General features: G+C 46.2%; 1 protein-coding gene across 1 annotated transcript; it reads right to left on the minus strand.

The window, feature by feature from the left end:
- Window positions 1-1,632: 1,632 nt before the first annotated feature.
- On the minus strand, window positions 1,633-9,241 carry PFDN4 (prefoldin subunit 4). Its single transcript, XM_053927113.2, has 4 exons — window positions 8,983-9,241; window positions 4,818-4,925; window positions 3,899-4,039; window positions 1,633-2,033 (listed from the first exon to the last, which is right to left on the minus strand). Exons 1-4 carry the CDS (start codon window positions 9,004-9,006, stop codon window positions 1,902-1,904), a joined length of 405 nt encoding a protein of 134 aa, XP_053783088.1. The 5' UTR covers window positions 9,007-9,241; the 3' UTR covers window positions 1,633-1,901.
- Window positions 9,242-24,680: the final 15,439 nt, after the last annotated feature.

Genomic DNA, 24,680 nt, shown 5'->3' on the forward strand with positions numbered 1-24,680 from the left:
GGATTCCGGTACAAAAAATAATAATAATAGTGGCGACAACTGGCTGCAGCTGAGTATTAGTTACCTCTTCAAACGCTGTTGACCAGTCTTCACCTACCCAGGAAACTTACTAACAAAAATAAGGAAGGGCTTAGAGACTTTAGAAATAAATTGTAAATGGGAATCGTATTTCTGATGCCCTAGAACTCCACAGGTAAATTAAGGAAAACAAGATGTAAAGTTAGCAACAATGTATAACAAACATATCCCTCCTCCCATTTGTTTCTTGTATTTCGGCTTACTGGCCAACATGCTGATACAATTTTAGGCCCCAGCCAGTCGTATGATTCAGTGGTTCAGTTTCTGACACGTAAGTCGCATGAGCCTTCACTGTTAAAATCTGTGAAGGGCACAGCTGGCCCTCCCACTGGCCCCCCTAGGTTCATCTGTTCCCCACCCCCCCATGAGAGACTGCCTCATGGACTACATCTGGACCCCAGTGGGATCTGGCCAGTGGTGGACGGCGGCAGGACTTGGGAGAGAAGAGGTCAGAGAACCCACTCTCCTGGCTGTATCACCGCGGGGGTGTCACAGGCTGTGTCCCTGCCCTGTGTCCTGGGTTCCGGGGTGAAGGGTGTGGCTGCTCCCTGCCCACCTTTGTATCTTGGCTGAAGGTTCCTGAAATTATGCTTATTTAAGTGTGTTACCTATTTCCTGCTACAACCTGATACATGGCCCCAGTCTCCTCCACTAACTGAACGCTGACCGAATGCATGCAAGAGAGACATCCTTTCAAGAGTCATTTTCCAAAACTTGAGTGTCACTATCTGGGAATATTTTGCAGCAATTTAAAAGTTGCCTTTATGTCATGAAGAATTTTAGATTTATTCTATCTTTAAGTCTTAACTATTTCTAAACATTAAAAAAAAATAGACTATGCAATGCTTAGCCTTGCAGATTTTTTAAAATGGCATTTTCTCTTTAAATTATGTCTATTTAGTCCTAGAATTATCCTTTTTGTACTATGGTCTTCCATTGGGATTTTAGCATATCAGTGCCATCTGCTGGGAAGTTAATGTACCATTAGGTCTTCCAAATCCCGAAACACATGTCTCTGGGGGGGCTGTGGGGGGTAAATGTACTCTTTATTTAAGAAAAAAGCCTTATTTTAAATACACAGCTGCTTTACTTCTACATAATTATCAATATAAACCCCAATTAATTACAAAGCACTAAAATAAAGTCTGAAATATACTTTTAAAAAAACACTAAACAGTTCCATTGATATGTCTCTTGGTTTCTAGAATATTCTTCTGTTCTGCTCTGTGTTTGTATGAAGCCCGACAAGTCTCAGCATTAGCCAGTTCTTTTCCAAATATCTACGAGACTGATCTAGATGTAAGAGGTAAGTGAAATCTGTACGTTTAGATATAATATATATTGCATGTATTTACATAAAATGTATACATATTTTTTAGTACATGACAAAGTTTTCGGTGTGAAGTGAGCGGAGTAGACAGATGGAGGATTAGATGTTTCTGGAGTCTTTTCGCCATCTCTAAATAGCAACTGAAAAAACACAAACATCGGACACGGCTGTTACATTTTCTGATACAAGTTGCAACAGGTACTCTAAATGATAATATAGAAACGTAAAGGGTTGCTTAACTGATTTTAATAACACAACATATAACCCCTACACTTGATATCATTGTTATGTAAAATACATAGATGAATACTGTCTTCTTTTAAAAATATAAAATAAATAAGCAAGACATGTGAAAATAGGCAAGTCTCCATTAAATAAATGAAAATTTTTTTAAAAAAGAAAACTTGATTTCCTTATCATTTGAAGAAGGGAAATTATCATTTAAACAATATTTAAGTTTATTAAACAAAATTTTTTAAGTATTATAAAATGTTTAGCTTTCATCGGCTTCAAGGTTTATGTTGCTCCCAAATTTTGCATATAACTGAACTTTCAAATCTGCTAACACCCGCTGAATGGATTCCACTCTGGATTCTAAGGCGTCGATTTCTTCTTGCAAATTTTTCTGAAAAAAAAATTTAAGTTAATTCTATCCAACTGGATGGCTTCTGAATACCTGTAGCGGGAAAAAGGTTTGCACAGACTTTCTGGGTCAAGAACTCTCTAAACTTGGACAGGCAGCTACATAGCACTGATAGGTCTCAGCCAAAGGTCTGAATGTGGGTATTTTTAATTCATGGTGTATGTTTGTTTATTATAAGATAAATCAAGCATGCTTTCTCAGTTTGGGCTGACTTCAAAAATATAATAGATAAAAGAAAATTAACTTCTAAATGACCACCTCCTGATAAACAAAGGACCATGCGTAAACACTCCCAGTAAACAGGTTATCACAGGCAGGGCCTCTGCCACAGCCTCTCCCAACTTCCCATAAAAATAACTGTGAAACTAGAGGAAATGATGAAAATTCTTACGACCCCCAATAATTAAGGATAACAACTTAGAGTCAATGTCTGGCAGAAATGTTCGCGAACCACCAGGGCTTCCCACCTAGGTGGTGTGTGCTGTGCGGGCAGGGCCAGACGTGGGTTTGCCCGCATCCCTGCTGCGTGGTCCAACCCGACACGGAGCCCCGAGCACACACTCCGTGGTCCCTCCTGGGGAGAGTGAGTGAGCGAGCGAGCGAGTGAATGAGTAAAAGAACAAATAAATGAATGAAATGCAAAATAAAGGCTCAACATCTGTGTGGGGGTGGGGGAGTGGGGGGGACATTTACAACAGTGACAGGAACCCATCTTGAAATACTTCCAAGAGCAGTATTTTAAGATGGTTAAAAAGAAAACCAAAATTACAGTGTTTGACTATGAAAGAAAAGATTTAAGCATACGAGGAGGCCTACGATGTTTCTGCACGGAAGGATCCAGAACAAAGGTGTCAGTTCTTCCCAAGGCTTATGAAATGTGGGTTCCATTCCCAAAAAGTCTTCCTTTCATGACATTTAAAGGGAGATGAACATTTTAAATAATATTAAGCAACATTCAAAAGAATCAGGCAATATTTAACTGCCACGGGCTTCTCGTGCGCATCGTGACTGCCTCAGCACCAGGAGCGGGAGGGCCCTGAGCCAGGGACCAAGTCCACATGCTGTCCCGGCGCCTCCAGTGCTGGCAGGGCCCCTGCGCCCTGACCCGGCAACTGCGCCGCACTGACTGTTCCTCAAAACGTGTCCTAAACGTGAGCAAAGCCCAGGCATCAAATGCCCACTAGAGAGCTACTTTAGGAAACTGGCAACATACGAATGATGACATCGGGAGGGCACTGAGCTGAATCAGTGTCCACCAACACGGCATTAAGCAGTCAGCAAAAAGGATGTTTCTAAAGTGTGTGTGCCCGTGCCCGAGCGGGCTCCCAGGGAGTACCTGCTGGGTAAACAACATCCAATGGAAGGAGGAAATACTACTAGGATGTTAACGGACCAAATGTGAAGCAAAAGTACAGACAAAGAGGAGAGAACATAAAATAAACACAAGAAAACGTCCATGACGAATGATTTTCTCTGGGCAGTGGGATTACAGGCAATTATTCTTTTCTGCTTCGTAATACTCTGTACCTTCTCAATACTTTAATTGAGGGCACGGGTTCCAGAGTCACAAGATCAGTCGCCTCTGCCACTCTGAATAAGCCCCAGAACCTCTCAAGCCTCTACTCTTCAACACTAACTGGGATTAACAGTTCCGGTCTCGTGGAGTCTTCGTTAAGATTAAATCAAATCACACCTGCAAAGCATTCCACACACGTGGGACACTGTTTAAGACCCACAAAACATTGCCTACCATACATTACGTTCCCTACACCCACGTGCTCTTCGTAACGATACAAATCCCAACCTAAGAGTTAGATTGCAACACCCAGGGAAAGACTGCAATATACCTTTGCTTCTTCTAACATTTCCTGTGTTTCTTCTTGAGAATGGCTAATGAAAACGTCACCAATTTGATACGGTATCATCAAGCAGTCGTCATCTGCAAGCATGATGTCCTCGCAGGCGTCTTCTAAATTCTGCAGTTGCTTCTACAGATGCAGAAGTGGAGAGCAATGAGAAATGTTTCCGACACTCCCGGTGGAGGCTACAAGCCCGTCTTAACTCGGGGACACCGACTCCCAGAGGGACCCTTCACCGAAGGATCATCCCACTCGAATAGACTTTTCTTGCATTCTTAGATGACTTCCTAAGGAAGCACGAAAGAGTTAACGTGCTGGTCTCTAGGTACGCCCAGGTTGCTACAAGTGTGCTGTGGTGGACCACGGGTGTCCGTGGCCACTCCACATGTCTCCGACTTTCACAGTTCCCTTAGTGAGCTCCACCTCCCTGTGGGAGAATTAAAGCAAAAACAAAAACGAACCTACATTTCTCAGCCATGCTTGATGATAGGAGGAAAGCAAATAATCATTTAAGTTCCACCAATCAAACGCACTTAACTGGACTTAAACTTGGGACTGCTGTGTGAGCAGAGGCTGGGGCACGAGGCCAGCAATTTACAGGGGCCGCCGTGTGGCAGGCCGGTGTCCTCGGGGCAGGAGGGAACTGGCCGTGGAGACAAGCAGTGCCAGCCCAGGTCCCCGAGACATGGCTCTGGGACCTGCCCGGAACCTCAGCCTCGAGCCCCAGCACTCAACAACCTGTCCGTTAGCTCACATTTGTTAAGCAAGGTCCTTCTTAAACTCGAGCAGATCATGACGTCTGCAGGGGAGTCCAGAGAGACAGAGGCACAAGTCATCGAATTCAACTTTTAAAAGCTATCGCATAAAGAACTTTTATTTTTCTTAAATAGGTACATATTTTCAATACCTTTTTTACGTCTATTTCTTCCTTCAGCTCTGTGATTCTACTTGTATTCCGTGCAAATTTGTTTATCTTTTGTTGATCTTCAAATGTAACATTGACGTCTTCTGCAGCCTGAAAAGAAGTGAAATACCAGATCTCCTTAGCTTCCCTCACTTGGTTGTATTTAAAGGAGGAAAGACGTATCTAGTTTTAACAGGGACTACCATCAACAGTGATGATTCACAACAACCACCCCCTCCTCCTCACCTGGTTTCTCAGGACCAGCAACACAAGGTACAGACACTTCGATCTCTGAGATCGAAAGCAACCTGCTGTCTCAGCTATGGAGCTCAGTGATCAGAATACGAGGGCAGACACCTAGCAGTCGGCCCTCCCCTGTCCCAGGCTCTCACCATCCCGTAAACAGTTTCGTGCAAATCAGGCCCGTCAGCAAAGACCCAGAGGACGGCTTGGACAGTACCCTGACAGCACACTATGCGTAGCTCTGAATATTCAACACTGTGCACAAGTTTTACGAGCACGGAAGTTGGTAAACACTGGCCTACACCACAGAAACCAAAGGCAAGTTCTTGGGAAGGTAATCCCAGCGCGGGAGTCATTTTGCTACAGAACACCGATTCCCTATGCAAACAGGGGACAGAGAATTCTAGAGTTCCTGCTTGCCTGCAGAGTTCAAACACTGAGCTCTGAAAACCTGCCTATGTATTTACAGATGCGTTTGTCAGGGGGAGGCTTTCGGGGGCGGGGGGTACCCACAGGAAAGCACCTAGCACAGGGACTCCCAGACACACAACCGGGCTCAAGGCAGGGCTCCGGAATTTGAAACTGAACCACGCTCAATCACACTCACATGCGCACCATTCCCGGAGTTGTAGAGAATTTGGCTCCTGCTTTCCATCCTCCCAAAGCAGGCGCTTCCTGGGGTAGCTCCACCCCACAGCAGCCCCCTGAACACACTTGGGCCCTGGAGTTCATTTCCTTAACGGTGGTCTTCCCACTGGTGAAGGGCTGGAGTTGGTGTGGGAGGCAAATCCCCCGCTGGGTAAACCACGTGCCACCCAGTGGGGTGCTGCTGACAGCAGAAAGGGAGACCACACCTTCCCCGACTAACAGCAATGGCTTCCCTTTCAATCTCACTGATCTAGAACATTCCCACATTGCTTGAAGCTTCATTTTGGCAGGAGGGCTTAATTCTTAAGTGGGGGGGTCTGTGGACATTGAGAGGTCCCTTTACCCCCTGAAACTGGATACAAAATGGCGTGTATTGCACCTGCATTCTGGAAGGGTCTTCATAGCTTTCATCAAGCTTCTTAAAGGGATCCACCCCTCAAAGGTCAGGGACTCCCGCTTTAAGAAACACCAGATGTAGTTACCACCACTCAGCCATAAGAACCTGGGAGAAGGAAACTCTGGCCAATTTTTGTTTTTTAAAGGTATCTACCAAGTGTGTGATATAAAATTGTGCTTTGTACTTTTATCCCCCATTTGTGCATACATTCATTTAATAACTATTCAGGACGTGTCCCCTGTGAGCCTCGCACAGTGACAACGGAGCCGCGGTCCCACCACCGCGCACACTGGCAAGTTTACACCCTGTCAGAGGAGAGGAGCAAAAACGAAAGTTTTCTGTGAGATGGCGATACACGTGATGACGGAAGTAAAATGCTTAAGGGGCTGAAAGTGGTGGGGGGCTAGGGAGTGAGGGAGGCATCTTTATTTTTTTTTAATTCTCACCCGATGATGTGTTTACTGATTTTAGAGAGAGGAAGGGAAAGGGAGGAGGGAGGGAGAGAGAGAAACATTGACATGAGAATCATCGACTGGTGGCCTCCTGCATGTACCCCGACCAGGAACTGAAACGGCTACCTAGGTGTGTGCTCTCACTGGGGATGGAAACTGCAACCTTTCGGTGTCCGGGACAATGCTGCAAGCAGCTGAGCCACCGGCCAGCGCTGCAGGGGGCTTCCCCGAGGAGTGAGCAGGAACAGCTGTCAGACTGTGGCCCCCCAGAAAGCAGAACTTTGGAGGTGAGGGGGCTGAGTCACCTCATCCAAATGTCCTCACCAGAAAGTCAGGACGCGCTGGGAGTCATACTGTGTCACAAAAGTGAAGTACCGCAGACTGCGAACAGCTTGCGGGAAACTCAAAGGGCTCACCCTGTGATCCCCCTTAGTCACTGGCAGGCCTGGATGTTTCCCCTGGAGGGGCAGAGGGAAAAGTGCTCGCGTAGGTAACCTACCAGACCCCATTCAGGGCAGTGGGAACAGCTAGGAGAGGCTGTTGTATCCATCACGCCGGTCTTGCTAAGAGGAAAACGCTTCCTGCTTTGGCCACACTTACCCCTGTTTCTCTACCATCAGGGTCAAGCTCTCCTCCCCAAGTCTGCGTTCAGGTTACTCACGGCCCTGAGGGTCTTGGCCAGAGCAACTCTCCCTCTAGACTGCCTCTGCTCCCTTTTCAACTGTCTCTTCCCCCCCTCACATAATCCACCAGATCACACTTCCCTGATCACAAAACCGCCTTCACTTCACGAGCACCTCCCTTTGATAGTTCTTTTCGGAGCTGGAAATTGTAGTTTTCTGCGTGAGCATTCGGTGAATGCCTGCCTCTCCCCCAGAGCAAAAGTCCTGCAATGCCATGAGGGGAAGGGAGCAAGAACTTCATTCCTGAGGGCCCCTGCCATCTCCATCCCGTACAACTGAGACCGTATCACATGACATGCTCAAACAGCTTGTGGAAGGAAGGAAAGGAAAAAACATCGGCCACCAAAAAAGTTTGCAAAGTCCAGGGTTCAAATCATTCCTCTACCATTTCCCCAACATTGATTTCATCTCTCTTCACTGCGGTTTCCACACCTGTCAAATGGGGTTGAACCACAACTGTCATAGAATTAAAGGCCAGAACGAACAACAGAAGACCCAATTTAAATACAAAATAAGAGATAAAGTGAATCGCACCAATTTTCAGGCTGCCTGAATGAACAGGGCCCTGAACCTGACTCAGGCGCTCAATAAGAATTTGTGGGTGCCACACCAATAGAGGGAGCACTCACCCCGGTTGGCCCCCCGGGTGCTGGTGGAGGGGGCGATCCCCACGTGTAACATGCCCAAACTTAGACGCACAGCGGTTAGTGGCCAGAGAGTGACTCAGCTTGTAAGAAGCTGAGCTGGAATCCAAACTCAGGTTTTACTATTTTGTTTTGTTGTTTTCCCAAAGCACACCTTCTGTCCTACTAAGCAAGCTAAACTCCTATTCAGGGTTTATAATCCAGTAAGTCTACCTAGATGCTTAAACACAGAAGAAAAATATATGGGGCGAGGAAGTAATACCAGCTGATTACTATCGAGGCTTTACTGTGTGCCAGGCACAGTTCTAAGCGTTTTGCACCCACTATTAATTTTAATCTTGCACTCCTTTTATGGAGATAATGTTTTTATCCTTATTTTACAAATGAGGAAGCTGAAGCTCAGAGGCGAAGCCACGATCTAAGTAAACACGGGCGTTGTGGCCGCAGAGCCTCTGTTTTGAACTTCCACGGCGTCCGATGACAGTTCCCCGGCTGAAGGGATTTGCTTCCCAAGGTTTGGTGCCGGTTTGCTCTCACTCCACATCCAGGACCACACGAGAACTTGCTTCCTTCGCTCGCCAGCTCTGCAGAGGCACCTGCGTCCCTGTGAGCCCGAGTCGGAGGGGGAGGGTCAGGGGTAACAACCGCGGCGGCGTCGCGGCTGGACCCGGGGCTCTGGGACCAGATCACCCTCGAGGCAGGGGCCTGCTCCGCTCCCCACCGCCGCTTAACCTGGGCCAGGTGACTCCAGCGACCTGGGCCCCAGCTTCCTCCCCGGCAAAGGGCGGCACCGCTACCTACACGCGTGAACCCGTGCGGATTAACTGGGATAACCCAGGTAAAGCGCCCGGCGTTATGGCCAACGGACCCTGGGCTTCCCACGCCCCAAAGCCACGCGTGGGCCGCGGGGTCCCCAGACAGACGTTCAGGGGAGACCGGGTGCTGACAGGCCTCGTCGCGGGGCCGCGCTCAGGGTCGGGGGCTCGGCCCTGGGCCCCACGCCGGACCTCGGGAATGGGCACCCTAGCACCGCTCGCCTGGCCCCTCGGCAGCCCGTGGCGCCCGCCGCCTGAGCATCCGCCCCGCGAGCGCCCCACTCACCGCCTTCTTCATGGTGGCCGCCATCTTGGGACTGGACCACGGCGCGAGGCGGGGAGGACCGCGCCCCCGCGCTCGGGCCCCGGCCCTCTCCTACTCCCTCGTGGCCCACAGCTCCCGCAGCCTACAACGCCGTCTCCACACTCCCTCCCATTGGATCTTCGACTAACGATTCCGGACGTGTAGGACTGGAGGAGGAAACGTAATCTGGAAGGATTTGGTACATGCCAATTAAAGGGACGAGCACCTCGCTGTGAGCCGACAGAAACTGGGGGGTGTGGCGAATGGCCGCAGGCTCCAGCGGCGGGCAGTAGGGGGCGCCCTGTGTGGCAGGGCGGGGCCTCGAGGGGATTGATGGGAAATTCTTTTTCGTCGGTCCCACAAATTGATATAGAGAAATTCACCTACTTAAAAAAAGAAGTAAGAACGAATGACCTTGGCAGTAGGATGTGATATTAATGTGCCCTGATAGTTCAGATGGTATAAAGGAGAAAGTACTCCTATTAATTAACTTATTCAACATTATTGAGTGACTACTGTGTACTCTGACATTTGAGCCTTCCAATTATTTTTTTTTTTTTGTCTCAGAATCCCTGTTTGGACCAGCAAAAGAAAGAAGAATGGGGTACAAATGAAAACAATTGGAGTCTGCTGGTCAGGAAGGAAACTCACCAAACTACTTGGAAATACTATCCCCAATGAAGGGGAGTGGGGGACGTTTGGATATCACATGGCTGGGGAGTAACACAGTCCCTTACATCAGGTTAACAGGTTAACACTGGCCTCCCACTTCCTGGATCCAAGATATGGGTGTGTGTGTGTGTGTTTACCCACCTAGTCTTTTTCTTTAATTGAACCAACATATGAAAATTAGATTTCACTTGAAAATATCAAAACAATTATTTTTACTTTGCTTGAGCTTGTAAAATCCGAGTCCAGATGACCTCGAGCCTGCATTTTTGCAGAACAGCAGCTGCGGGTGCCGATCAGGCATGGTCCACACAGCGAACACACTCTCTGGGGTTATGAACCTGCCTCATCCTGAGCTTACCTGTTGGGCCTTCCAGGTGTATGAACTCGTGCTGTGATTTGCTTGAAATTCGTACCATGCTAGATGTTATTGCAAAGAGAAAGATGAATTAGACAAGGTGCTTGGCAGCAAGGACCTTACAAGTGGTACACCTGTATCACAAGTCATAGCACCTGAGGCTGCAGCCCTGGGACAACTGCCGAGGGGTCGGGGGGAGGCAGAGCTGTGTCCGACTGGAGTAGAAGGCAGTGGGACTACAGAACCTAAAAAAAAAAAAAGACAAAATTCCTTGTCCTCGTGCAGCTTACATTCTAGTGGTGGGAAACAGACCATAGTCAAGACATCAAAGTGAATTATACCGTATGATAGGAGGTATGTGTTATCAGTATGTTAGGAGCTTTAACAAGAACACAAACAATAGTAATAAAAGACTATCTACCAGCATTAAAACTGTGAAGCAGATACAAGGAATCAAATGGCATGTTGATTGGAAGATTGAGGGGAACAAACACCCTATCAGAATTGACATGTAACCTACAAAATGTCCAGACATGTCCCAGCTTAATTTTGATTCTATCGCAAAGCGATGATGAGCTCAGGGCAAGATTTCACAGCGTGAGTTCCCAGCAAAACCTGACGCATCTGCGCCAGACTCCTGGTTGTAAGACTGAAGGGTGCCTGCAGGGGGCGCTCAAGGACCGTGGTAGTGTTCCCAGACCCAGCCTGAGACCACCTGGTAAATCTGCCAAAATATCAACACAATTATTTTCTTAATTATTTTTTTAAAAATCTGTTTTAAAAATGCAGAATAAGTACACCTTCAAAGGACATTTCAAATCTCTGACTTAAAGGAAAAAAACAGTTTCGCTTGCTACAGGAACACATCTTAAGGGATTTAAATAAATCTCCCATCCTCCGTGATGAAATTGTGGTTCCACTGAGATTTGATCGAAGGGTGAAAAGTAACAGGCAATGGAACGGCGGTCAGGGCCAGATGCTGCCGCTGAGAGTTCCTCCTTACCGTTTTCCATAATCAAGATAGATAATCACAGTGTATTGAAAGAAATGGAATTTTTAAAGCAGATAAGGAAGAAAAGGGCAAGAGATGACGCTGGAGATAATTACCCTTACTCCTTCACCCTCCACGCCTCCCACTGTGGACGTGGATGGAGGGGAGGGGTGGGGTAGAGAGCAGATTCCCCTGCCTGCTGGCCCAGGTGAGAAGGGAGAGATGGATGACAGGGAGAGACTGTGCTCCATCCAGCTGACCCAGCCCCTCATCTCCAGCCAATTGTTTCCACGAGGAAATGGGTGCCCAGTACCAGTAAAACTTCCCCCTTTTCCTAGAAGCCAATCATCTGGACTTTTTTTTTTTGTCTTGTGATTTTGAAACCATTCAAAATCAGTGTTGAATAAATTCTGAACCTACTATGTCTACCAAGTAGTTGGAGCACGCAGGCCGCCCACCACTCTGTGACCTCTAATAAGTCTCTCCAGGGGCATGTCTTCTGGAATGTTCTTAGGACCAAATTTCTCATTCCTAAATAAAATGGGGGTGGGGGGATTCCCTAGGTGTTCCGAAGTAAACCTATGCAAATAGGGGACTCTCCAACTGAAGCAAATCAGGGACTCTGTCACTGAAAGATTTCCTCCCTGGGCGGATTGCTCTCGCCTGTGTTCACAACCACCAGAATTTCCTGTGTGCCTTCATAACTCAAGATGCAATCCACCCTCAAAAGCCTTGCCTGCTTATTGTTAATCTCTTCCATCTTTAAATTCTGGCCTTGTCCTGCAGTGTATGTGCCTTAGCGTCTCTCTCTTGTAGTTCTTAAGAGTCGTATTGTGCTGGGTAATAGAAAACAGTGTCAGTTTGTATTTAGCTCAACGAATTTGTAAATGGTTTTATCATGGCCCCGTTTGAAATTCTTCACTGTCTTTCCATTGCACGTGGATTCCCTTACTGAAGTCTAGCCTTTCTCTCTGACCTTATTTCACACCATCTTTTCCCTCGCTCCCTGATGCGGCCTGCTCCCTTCTGCCTCAGGGCCTTTGCACCTGCTCATGCAGCTGCCCTTGATATCCTTTCTCCTGTTATTCACTTGGATACATTTTCCTCATCCTCAACACTCAGCCTTTATGTCTCTCCATCAAGAAGGCTTTTTTTAAACCCATTCACTACCCCAAAACAGCAGCATCCCCACTTTTAACATCCTTAAAAGCCTCCCTAACACATTTTGAACTCTGTCTCCCTGTTATACTGGGAGCACTAAAAGAAACAAGCCTGTTTCATCATCACTGTCATCACAGCACCAATAGGAAAGTAGATGCTTGACAAATATTAGCTAAGGAATAATTAAATGCACGAATGAATGAGAGACTGTGTGTTTAGGGAGTAACACAGTAATATATAATACAATACTGCTGTTGATTAATTTGTTCAGTAACAATGTACAAGAGTCCATAGTCCATAGGGTATTTCCATTCACTTTTTTTTTTGCTAGATCTGGTACTACAATTGTGATCCCGTGGACTTGACGCCTGAGCAGCCTTCCTTCTTTCACCAGGTGGCGCCGGGACTCCAGATTCTGACAAGGGGTTTTTTCTCTTTGCAACCAGAAAGGAACTGTCGGCAATCTTGTCTACATTCTGCGAAGTGGGATTGCCATTTTGACATTGAGAATGAGTCAGAACTTGTTACGAGGAGCAGTCGAAGCCTATCTTTGAATCAAAACGTACTTTTCCTAGTGTGATTCATTCAGCAAGGATTTACTCAGAACCGTGTGCCCCTCCGGTGGAGCCAGGCAGCCTCTTCACACAGATGCTGCTCCTAAAAACGCCAGTAAGTGGGCATCTTACGTATTTGTGCTCACCTAATATCACTCGAATACTTTTCTCTATATGTGGGGAAACTTCCCGGTCATGTTACCTTTCCATTCTATACATCAGAACTCAACTTCCTGGCCTCCTTTAAGCTAGGATGCAGGCCTGTTGCTCTTGGTCCAGCCAATCCGATTGACCAGTGGGAGACTTTGACCTACGGGCACAAACAGGGGAGGTGCCAGATGCCAGAGGGAACCCATTCCTGTGCTGAAGGCGGCCTTACAGGGGGAGCTTGCATTCCCTGAAGCAGCGGGAAGAAAGGTCCTCGTGGGAGGCCCATGACTCAGGCCCAGAGGTGCCGAGATCCTGGCAGCTAGCAGGCTTGCAAGGTCACTTCAACGTCATCCCTAGATATTTGCCTCTCCTGCAGGTAACCCAACCCTCACCAAGGGTCTGGGCACATTCCTAGCTGTAGGGAGTTCCGTTGTTTGACACAAAGAGCCCTAAACGGATGTTCTTTTTAGGGAAAAGTTATTTGTTCGTTGCTGTAAATTCAGCCAAGACGACCAGGAACATCACTGCGGAGGTGAAATTCTACCGGAACAAAAACGTCACCCCTCCTATGTTTCCACGGTGCACGCCAGTTACAACGATGGATGCTGGGCGTATTTCCAATGCTTTTGTTTTGAAAATCACACACTCACGGTTGCATCTGTGTCAAACTGACACTGCCCTGAATGAAGAGATGCAGGTTGACAGTGTAGCAAAACCCCAGCGAAGCCAGCGACACCCCCCAAACCAGCACAGCCACCAGCAGATAAGAATCAGCCCACAGGGGTCACCCAAGTGCATGAAAGGAACGGTCCTCTGGAGAAAGAACAGCCACTGCCGGATGCTTGTAAAGCCTCAAACAGCACGGCGCCTGGTCCCTTTGGAGACACCTGGCTCGTTTCTGGCGATGAGCAAAGGATGAGATCAGAGACGTCGTGGGCACCATCGCCAGCCACCTTTAGTGCTCCTGCAGGTGCTGCCTGAGCAGGACACCTTGCCGGCACGGAGGCCGGAGGGGGATAGAGGAACAAGCCCTGGCCTCACTCGGCACAAGGAAGACACCTGAATGCTGAGAACGGTTTAGAAAGCAGCTTTGTCAAATGAATACACGTTTTTATTGTTTTAACACTAATTCTCTTTCTGGCCACCTATTCTGAGAAAATAGGTCTAAAACCAGAAATGGTGTCTTTATACAAGAGGGCTTCTTAAAGCAGCATTTATCAGAACGGAGCATTTGAGCTACTCCAAGGGTTCAACGGCATCGGGGCAAGTGGCCCAGAGACACTCACAGTCGATACGCAATACACATGAGGAAACACACTGAAAAACAGCTGAGAAGCAAAATTACAGTGTCGATTTTGGTCTTAAAAAAGAAATCACCATCCAGGGTTGGGCAAAAGAAGGTTTACAGTTGTTCTTGTGGAAAATAATATAATATGTAATAAGTAATAATACAACAATAAACTCTGTGCTTTGCGTACTCACAACTGTAAACCTACTTTTGCCCCATCCCAGAGACAGATGGGTAGACTTGGAAAACTGTAGGAATGAAATATGTACAAATGTTACTATGTAACAGTGACATTTAGAGCTGGGTGTCAGGAATGAAAGGTCACCTTACACTTCCATGTTTATAATTTTCTAAATTTTTTAAAAGTGAACCTGGATTAAAAATTTTACTCCTATGGAAACGAATATTAACGTTAACTGATGTGTAAATACTCAAGATGTAGTGATAAGTGATAAAGCAAGTTATAAAGCCGACACACTGTGATTCTAAATAGAATTTAAGAATCGACCCACAGACTAGAGAGGACGAAATATATAAAACTATTCTGAGCGACTGTCACTGGGTGGTGACATGAAATCCAATTGCCTTTTTCTTATTTGTACTTTCTCAAGTTCTCTTTAATGATTATGTATTACTTTATCAATATTTGGGGAACCTCTTCAAGACATGACTATGTATTACCCTTCTCGATAAAGAGAAAGTGAGATAATTCTCATATTCCACCAGTCACAGCAGCTCGCCCATCAGCAGCAAAGGATTTAAATCCACAGTTTCCCAACATCACCGTCCCAAGTTTCTGAGAAGAAACAAAAAGCTCCCTGAAATGTTAAACAGTTCATTGTAATTTTTACAAAATTCTGTGAACTTAATCTTTAACGTGATGAGCACAAATCTCATAAAACATGATCACTATGAGAAATCACATTGATTTACTTCATCTGTAAAAGTGTTTGTTATAAGAAATTATACGCCCACTTAAGCTGTAACTAAATATATGTACCTTTTTATAATTGACACAGTATTACGGAGAGAGATGTAGAGAGATGGATACAGATATGGACAGATATCCTCCTGTTTGTAAGAAAGCTTCTGACTCACTGAGTGTTCTTTTTTCCAGTACCCTACGCAGAATAAAGGGTGCCTGTAGCAGATTCAAATCCCAACACGGAACAAAGTTTTATTCTTCCATAATACCTCAGTCAAGAGGGAGCAGCTTTTGTGGGTGTGCATGTAGATTAAAGCAGATCATTCAAGTGTTTTTCATATATATGCATATATATGTATATATATGTGTATATATGTATATATGTATATTTAAGGTCGAAGTGAAGATCAGAGAAGTAGCAGTACTAAGTTTGGAAGAGAATACAGCTAGAGTAAATGCTATGTGGGTGAAGAATGGAAGAAGAAAAGTCGAGACTGTGATATGAGCACCAGGTGAGAAACTCAGACTGGATGGAATCTTGTAGGTGAATCAGGTTGGGTAGGGCTTGAAAGCCCCCAGAACCAATTTGCGCTTTATTATTCAGACAAAAGGCATAGATACATTGAAGGTTTGGAGGAAGAAAGTGCCCTTGGAGAAGTAAACCCTGGGACATTGGGAAAGATCAAGCACCAGCCCCAACTAATTCTACACTGTGGTGTGAAGGGCGAGTGCCACCGTGGGAGGTTGGAGGGGCTCAGGGACAGCCAGGGCAGACCATTGGTGACACAGGTGTTTTTAGTGGAGGACTTCCCGTACCTGCCTGCCCTGCAGAACACCGCAGGCATTACAGGACTTTGTATTTCCTATCTCTGGATTACATGAATTACCCTTATCCTACGCTTATCTGCAAGTACTTTCACTTTAGCTTGTGTTGTGATGGGTTCCAGTTAATGATTAAAATCCTAGGAGTCCTTCTCTGAAGATCTTATTCTAAAGGGGGCATCTTCTGCTGGCAATGCTACAAAGCAGTCCTACTTAAAATGTAGGACAAGGAAAAAGTTGGATCCTAAGGTATGTTTTATTTGACAGCTCTGTCAGTCATACCTGGAAGGATAATGCTTCATGTCCAAGTTTACAATACCGAAGCAACCCATAGTTAAGTAATAGATTTGTTTTTGAATTACAAAAGAGAGTCCTTTCTTTTTCTTTTTTTTTTTTTTGGTATGTGTATAATCAGTATTTTTTTTTAAACAATTCTTTTTTCTTCTTCTTCTTCTGGGTAGTATGATTGCAGGTGATTTTGTTGGCTTATTTTAAATGTGGTTGCATTTCCTGTCAGGGATGAGCTGCTAAACCTTCAGTTCTTTCTCGAACCCCATGTAAACACGTCTCTAAAACCAGTGGTTATGTAACGAGTACTCACTAGTACAAACGTTACCCATCTGTTGCTGCAGGGCAAGCGCTCTTTGGCCCAGAAGGGAGATGCCTACCTTGCACCCCTCCTCCGGCCCCCAACACACACACAGATAACCTTGTTCTCCTGAGCAAAATTGATCAGTCATTTTCACAAACTTCCAAAAGCAAAACCAGGACGTTTGGCTGAGATCATTTTAAAGAAAAAATGCTTACTCATTACCAACCCGCCTCCGTTTAGTTATTTCCTCTAACTCAGCTCCCTACGACTATTGGAGTAGGCTCGCGGGAGGTGACACCAGTGGGCTCATGGATATCTATCCGCACAACCCATTTGTTCTGAATGAAAACCAGGATAACTTTTGTGAACAATCTTGGCCCAAAGAGACACCAAAAGGTCATGTTCACTCAGCAGTTTGAGAAATAAAAATGCCCAAGCAATTTGGGTCTTAAGAATTTGGAAGCCAGAATGCTACTCAAATATCCCGCTGGTATATAAACGCTGCCGGCCTATCGTGACACCCCGTGACCATGCCCTGCAGCGCAGGCGCTGACGATGCTTTAGCGGTGGCTTCTCATTTAGAGCCTTTCCACATCCCAAGCTTGGTTATCAGCCCAGCCTCTGCTAAATGCCGGGCAAATTCCCCAATGGATTAGGATAGCCAGGGTCAGTTTCTGCTGCTTACAACCAGAAGGTTCTTAAATTGCTACCCAATCCAAAAGTTCAATCTCCCCCCAGGCCTGGGGAGGGGCATGCCAATGGGAACCGTGAGGCCATCCAGACCCTGCTTTGTTCCTCCTCTCTGCTCTCTGCTCAGCCGCATCCACGTTCTTTAGATCTGAAAACCTCCTTCCTCTACCACTTCAGTGAGTGTGTGGAGGGGGAGAAGATGCTGTCCCCCTAACTTCTGATTAGGAGACAGGTTTGCACTGCTGAGTGGGCTCCTTCCCAAACCCCAAATCCTTGCTTTGAAGTAGGAATCATTGGGTCAGTTTCGGCCCCCCTGACTAATCAATGGCCAGAATCCATTGTCTGCTGTGCCCTCGTGCCTGCCAGAGGCCCAGGTGTGTGGGGTGAGGGAGCAAAGCCAATTCCAGACAACCAGCTGAGGTGTCCCCTCCACAGATGGGGCCAACACTGCCAAAGAAGTCTGCTTCATTCAAAATGCCATCATCACCGTTAGAATGATTTTTTTCCTGGGACCTTCCTGCTCTGCAAAATGGAACCCCGGATAACTTCTCTGCCCTCTCACATCTACCTCAGGCTTTTTCCCCACGTCCCTCTTGATCTTTGGATGCCATAATCAATGCATATGTACTCCCTTTCCGCTTTTCAAGAGCCTCCGCAAGTGGCAGGGTCCCCTTGAAGCATTTCTGCTGCCTTTAACATCGGTGTTTTAACAGTCACTCGCCTTTTTGTCTTTCAGCACGGTTTCCCCTCAAGCTTTGATTCCGACCAGCTCTGCACGGGCACCCGTGATGGCTGTCTGGTATTTGCACACCCCTGTCTGTGTTTCCTGAGATGGCTCCCCAGCAGAGACCAGATGTTCATCGGTAAATAAAACAGTGGGGGCCAGTCACTTTGGAAGCTGGACTTGGTCCTCTGTGCCTTCATTTCATGTGTCCTGGTTCATTTTACCTGATCTGGGGCTGGGGGGTGGGAGGGGAAGAACTGGCCTATTTATATCTCCGGGGCCATAGACATTAAGGTGGCAGAGGAACATAAGAGAATATTATCATTGGGGGTAAAGTGGAAATTTACTTGACACTAACACAAGTAGTTCTCAAATATTTGAATTTCACATCCCAGTAAATATGTAATAATATAGTATCATCAGAGAGTCGCCAACTTATTTCACTAAGGAAAGATACGCAACCAGAGACTAAGTTGAAAATCAACAACATCAAAGACTTTATCTTAAAAAAAGAAAAGGGCAGCAACAGAATAAAAAAATAACGCTTCCCAACGAGGTAGTGCTGATAAACTTGAGCCGACCTCTTAGAACCCAGGCCACTGAGGCAGCAGCCAGACATCCCGCAACCCTTTCTGCAAACCTGCACTTGGACTCCACTCCAGGACAGGGGTCGAAGATAACACCACTTCATTAGAATTCTTCTTTTCTGCGACCAACAGAAGTGAGGGCATCCTCTCCCACCTGAGTGTGGGGTCCTCCTGGCCAGGAAGTTCTAGCCAGGAGCACAACTCAGCCCTCTGTTAAGTATTCACATGAGCTTGGTAATGTTCTCCTTTCCACCCATGTGGAAGCCAAGACCGAGAGAGGTAACATCCCTGACCCGCAGTCATAGGAGCTGACAAACTCTGGAGCTCAGATTTGGACCCAAGGACGTCTGAGGCCTAAGTCCACTTTCCAAGCCATTACTTTTCTCCATTCAAATTCAAACAAGGATTTGGGCAACCAAAAGACACACACGTTTGCACATAAAAGTTATTTTGTGAAATGACTCGTTATATTTTCGACTCCAAACTCGAGACTGCAGGCCAATGTTAGTGGCCCTGTTGCCTGATTCATGTTTGTCATCTTGTTGGAGAACAAAGTGTCTGAGTCACTCGGACTTCACATTCAAAACACATGAGGAGCTTTCTTTGTGACTGAATGGTTTCGAAATCAGGTCACAAGCTGGGGCATGAGGATAATGTATTTCTTTCCGTTGGCAAGATGAACCAATTGTGTGATAGAAGTAAAAGTGAGCGGCCTGACTCCCTGGGAAGACTGTTCCCATGAAAACGTTCCGGACTCATGGATCACAAGTCTTCAGAACAGGGCAGGGCTCTTTAGCTCAAGGATACAAAACAATCCCTCCATCTGCTTGTCTTCACATACTTTGCGATGAATTTAATTCCCCTACATTCACAGGCAGCCTTGGCCTTGTACAGGTAGAGATCTCCATTAAGTTCAATAGCAGAGGCTTTTCTGCCCCTGAAAATACCCCTGACCTTCTATAAATACCTCAAATTCCCTTACCAAAGACTAAAGGTCTCTTCTAGAGTTTTCTTCTTTTAGAATTGTTCCCTTGGCCCATTTCATGGATATTGACAAACTACTGGATACCCGTTTCGGTTCCTCCTGGAGTTTGCTCACCGGGACTCTGGAGGTACTTTCCACCAGCTCCCGAGAGGCGTCAACACCTAGCAAAGTGTGTGCTTGCAGGCTTATATTCCAGCTCTGGCAAAACACATTCAGAGCTCAACGATGCTTCCTCCAAGTCAATGTCTTAATATGATATGTCAAGGCAGGCTCTCGACTTACGGGAGCAAAACACCATGTACTTTGGGTCCAATAGAATTAGCAATAACAATTCTGTCATGGAATTTCCCCAGTTTCACCCCAATGAATTAGCCAAGTTATATCATGCAAGAAAGCACAGCATGGGTATCCGTGTGATTACGTAATTTTAAATGTTAATTATGAAACATATATGGTACCAAAGGAATTTTTCCAAGTGAAAAGGATTTTTTTTCCATTAGCCAGGTTAACGACTCTATATGTTCCAAAATTATTATTAATAATAATAAGCTAATGCTTACTGAGTATTTACCATGGAGCAAATGCTGTTGAAAATATTCACTCATTTAATGCATTCTTTCCTTTTCATATGAGGTTACCCTGTTAAAGACAGCACATCTTCCCCTTACAAATATCCACTTTCCCAGACATATTAAAGAAAGAAAAAGTGAAATAAAATGTTCCTTTATATATAAAGTTTACAATCAAACACATCTTTTTCTAGGAACTGTGTTTTGCTAGAACCATAGAACCAAACTGAACTAGTACAGCTAGAATAGGTAAGACATTTAATTCCCGTCATTTTGCAATGTATTACTTGACAAACATTTATTCAGCACCTCAGCTGATCCAAGCAGTTACAGATATAATAAGAGGAGAGAACGAGGCAGACGGTCTCCCTGCCCTTGTGCGGCTGCCATCCTGAGGCAAGCTGGAATTCAAGTTCCAAGATTTTAACTATAAAAAATTATTATAACTAAGGCATTATAATAATATACAAGAGTGACAATTATTATTCCCAGGTGAACTGACTTGGTCAGAGCAGAAATAGGTAGCAGGGTAGATCCTCACTCAGATCTGACTTAAAAATCTGTACAAAAATGGATCTCTTCCTATAAGATGCAAACCACTGACCTCCGAGTATTGCCGTGTGGGGAGAGACAGTGAAATGCACACACAGCAGCTCCTCGATAAACTGGAATTCACAGTGCTGGTAAAATGACTCATGACCTGAGTGTGCATGCTGCAGTGTCCGCCTCCTCTGCGGCGGGCGCCTCTTAATGATGAACTTCTTTCAAACGTTCTCCACATGTCGCTGCATTTTGGAGGATGTGAAATACACTTTTCCAGAAGACAACTTTAACTTTTTATATGACTGAATGCTACTCAGAAATCCTCAAGCAAGTACGGGAGCCCAACAGATGTTTGCAAAGACAATGGTTAATTGTGTTTCCCCTGATATTTTAAGTATTTATCTTAACCTTGCTGACATAGGTATAGTAACCCCCAATCCTATGAATAGGGAAAGTAGGCCCAGAGAGGTTAAATAACTTGCCCACAGCCACACAGCTTGTGGGTGGTGAAGCCATGGCTTCGACTCAAGCTATTGAAACCAAAACTGGTATTTTTGTGGTAAGGAATTGCTTCCGATATGATGCACAAATAAAATGCTCCGGGATCTATGACAACTTCTTCCTCAGAAAACAGAGAATGTATTGAGACCCATCTTTCTCCTTTCACTTGGGAATGAGGAAATAATCAATAATCAATTGGCTATTATTTGCTTTATTGGGTGCTGGCCAAGGTAACCAGCACTTTGTCACATGCTGTGGGGGAGACAAAAACAAGAGACCATGTCCAGAATTTCAAAGAAGTTTTTATCTAATTAGTCAGAGAATCCAACACTCGTGCAATAGAAAGGACGGCCCGAATTTTGTGACAGCCCAATTCCTGTAGTTCTTAATAACACGAATGATAACATTTTAGAGTCTTCGTTCTATGCCAGGGACTTTCAGTTCTTTGTCATCTCTGAAAAACCCTGCTGGGTGGGTCCTGCCGCCATCACCACTGTGACATGAGGAAGCTGGTCCGTCGGTGGCTGAGCTGAAGAAAACTTGCCAGCATTTCTCTGATAATCTTCCTTTGGCTTCATCCAATTATGGTTTCCTGAGTCAAAATTGCAGCATTAAGTTGAACGCCAGATATAATCACTGAGACATCTAAGTTACCAGTTTTGGATACAGTCTGCAAAAGCTAAGGCATGCGATAGAGTGACGCTGAGAAGTGACGTTTATGGAGTACTTCACTGGATGTGTGTTATTCCCGCAGCAACCCCATGAAATGCGCTGCTATTGTAACTCCTACCTCCATGAATTTCTGTGAGGTTGGCTCCAACACTGCCCATTGGACAGACGTGGAAAGTGAATCTCTAAGTTTCCACAGTCAGAAAGCAGGTCCAGGACTCACACCCAAGTTTAGCCAAAGCTTGGACACACAAAACTATATTACTTTTTGAGATATTTGAAAGAGTTTTGTGTCTTGCAGCCATTGCCCTTCTAAGGACTCCTCCACCCCGCCCTCGTCACACACGTAAGTGTACACACACTTTGTCATCCGTGGTCACTCGGTGTGACTGCTGGCGTATAATTATCCATTCAGGACTGGGCAAGATTTCCCAGAACCAAACAGGGCCTGGGCCTGTCTCCGTGGGCACTTCTGAGACACCTCAGGATCTCTCATTAGTCATTCCCAGCAGGAGCCGGGTGACTCACAGAGACTAAGGAATGAGCGAGGGAACTGGCCAGGCCAGGAAGAGTGAGGCCTGGGCCTGGGATTCGAATCCTCGTTTTGAATTTAGCTGCACCTCTTCAAGGGTGGGTATGCGATGGCCTCAGTGGAGTTTCAAAGAACCAGTCTGCTTTCCTCTGCAATCCAGTGTAGAAAAGCAGGGGAGTTCTTTCTCCACTGGACCTGGGAAACCAATTTCCCTAAAGTAGGAATTTTCTTGCTGCCTATTAGGAGACAAACGTTTGCCTGCCCTTCCAAGTGTCTGCTTGGTGTTTGTGAAGCAACCGAGCGCTCAGCCCATATGAAAACCCAGCAAGTCTGGAAATATTTTTCTTTCTTCCTGAGCACACCAGCGGAGAGAGAAAGAAAAGAAAGAACAGTGGGTGGAGGGAGGGTGATAACTCATATCTGCTACAACAATAGGACTTATGATTTATGGAGCATTTGCTATGTGCCAGAAGCAAGCCCATGGTGGTTAGCTAAATGGATCTTCTGTTTGGGACTATTCTGTTTATTTTATTTTTTTTAAACCACCATTAGCACACAAAACATCATTTTCATCACAGAGGCCCACACATACCCCCCCCCTTTGGAGTGATTCCCATTTAAGGAGTATTTCCAGTGTTCTGAGATACTCATGGTTTCAGAAACGGTGACGTAATCTAGCATGATGTGTATGGATGAGAATATTAAGGTTAGAATGAGAAAATCTAGGTCTGAATCCTTCATGAGCCAATAGTAAGACTGAGATATTGGGCAAATCATTTGACTCTCCAAGCTTCACTTTGATTTATTCATTTATATGTTTTGTTGTTGGACTGAACAAAATGGGAAAATCTAGGTAAAATGTCTAGCTCAGTAGCTGGTTTATCATAAGCCCTGGAAAGCTTTCATTTGCACACTGTGTGACGTGGTGTACAAGATACAGTGTATATAGTACATATGCAGGGGATGGGCAAACGTAGGTTTACCGTTGTTCATATGGCAGATAATAGAACAATTAATAAATGACACAAGAATAAACTGTGTTTCACGGACTCACGACTGTAAACCTACATTTGCCCACCCCTGTAGTATATACTCTGAGTGTGTGCTCTATAATAGGTACTACATAGTGTGTGTATATAAACAGGTGTCTACAGAAGTAGAGTACATTTTATGTAAACCGAATCAATACATACCATAGAGCTATTATTTGTATTAACAGTCATTAACCTCCCAGGACAAATCTGAAAAGGCAGTGTGCAAGCTCAAGTTGGACTGCAAAGGATTTTCAAGTATCTACCTGAAAGCTGACAATGAACTTACCGGGGGAGGCTCTGCCAACACTAGGGGCAAAAGACAGAGCCGGGAGTGTGAACAGCAGCGAGAGCAAAACGGCGAGCGTCCCGGCTCCTCCCTGGCGGGCGTAGCGCTTGTGTTGCACTAGAATGAAAGCGTAGGAGCCATTTTCACATTATCAACAAATATCTCCAGTTCTCTTCCTGAGTTAGTAAAGAAAATTCTACTCTTGCCAACCACGATGACTCTAGAAAAAGTGTGTGTGCTCGCGCGCCGCGCGCACCCGCGCCTGCCCAGGATGGACTTTGCAGGGGTGGGTGGGGATGGTGTGAGGTTGCAGGTGCCTATCCTTTGTACAAGGTTTAGGAAAAAAGGGAGGAGGATGGATGTGAAGGAGGTAGGCCAGGTTTTCACAACGCGTTTCCTACCTGCCTAAAGAGGTAACAGCTAGGTGGAGAGCTAGCTATGGACTACGTTGTTGGCGCTTTACTTGTATTAATTCATGAAATCTTCGTAACAACCCAAAGGGAACAGCCAGGGAGGAACTCCTGCAAACTCAACTGGCTCTCCGTGCCCAAGACCCAAACGTGAAATCCCCTCTTTAGAAGATGCTGATTCTCAGCCCCTCCCAACCTTGGGTGGCACAGAAAGCCAACCTCCCTCCAGAAAGAGTTCCGTCCAGGCTGGCATGGACCTGCTCTCGGGAGGCGCGCAGGCTCTCCGGCCCCGGCAGGCGCCGGCAGATTTCCCGGGTCCGCACTCGGAGACCTTGCCCGCCCAGCAGCGCGATTGTGCAAGCGCGGGGCTGCAGCAGCGGCAGCCACTGCCGGCTCTGCCCGCCACGGGAGGGCCGGGAGGCGTGCTCGCCGCACACCCGATGAACTCGCTGCAGAGCGCCCCTCCCCGGGGGTTATCTCCGGGGTGGAGTCCGCCCGAGCTCCCGCCCGGAGAGCAGCGCATCGGTCACCCGAGGCGCGGGCGCCCTCGCTCACCTCGCTGACTCCATCCTATTTCCATCCCCTCGCCCCCGCCCCACCCTGGGTCCCGCGTCCTTCCCAGCCGGGCAAGCCAGGACCC

This window comes from Desmodus rotundus, chromosome 6 (assembly GCF_022682495.2).
Source record: "Desmodus rotundus isolate HL8 chromosome 6, HLdesRot8A.1, whole genome shotgun sequence".
Lineage (NCBI taxonomy): Eukaryota > Metazoa > Chordata > Mammalia > Chiroptera > Phyllostomidae > Desmodus > Desmodus rotundus.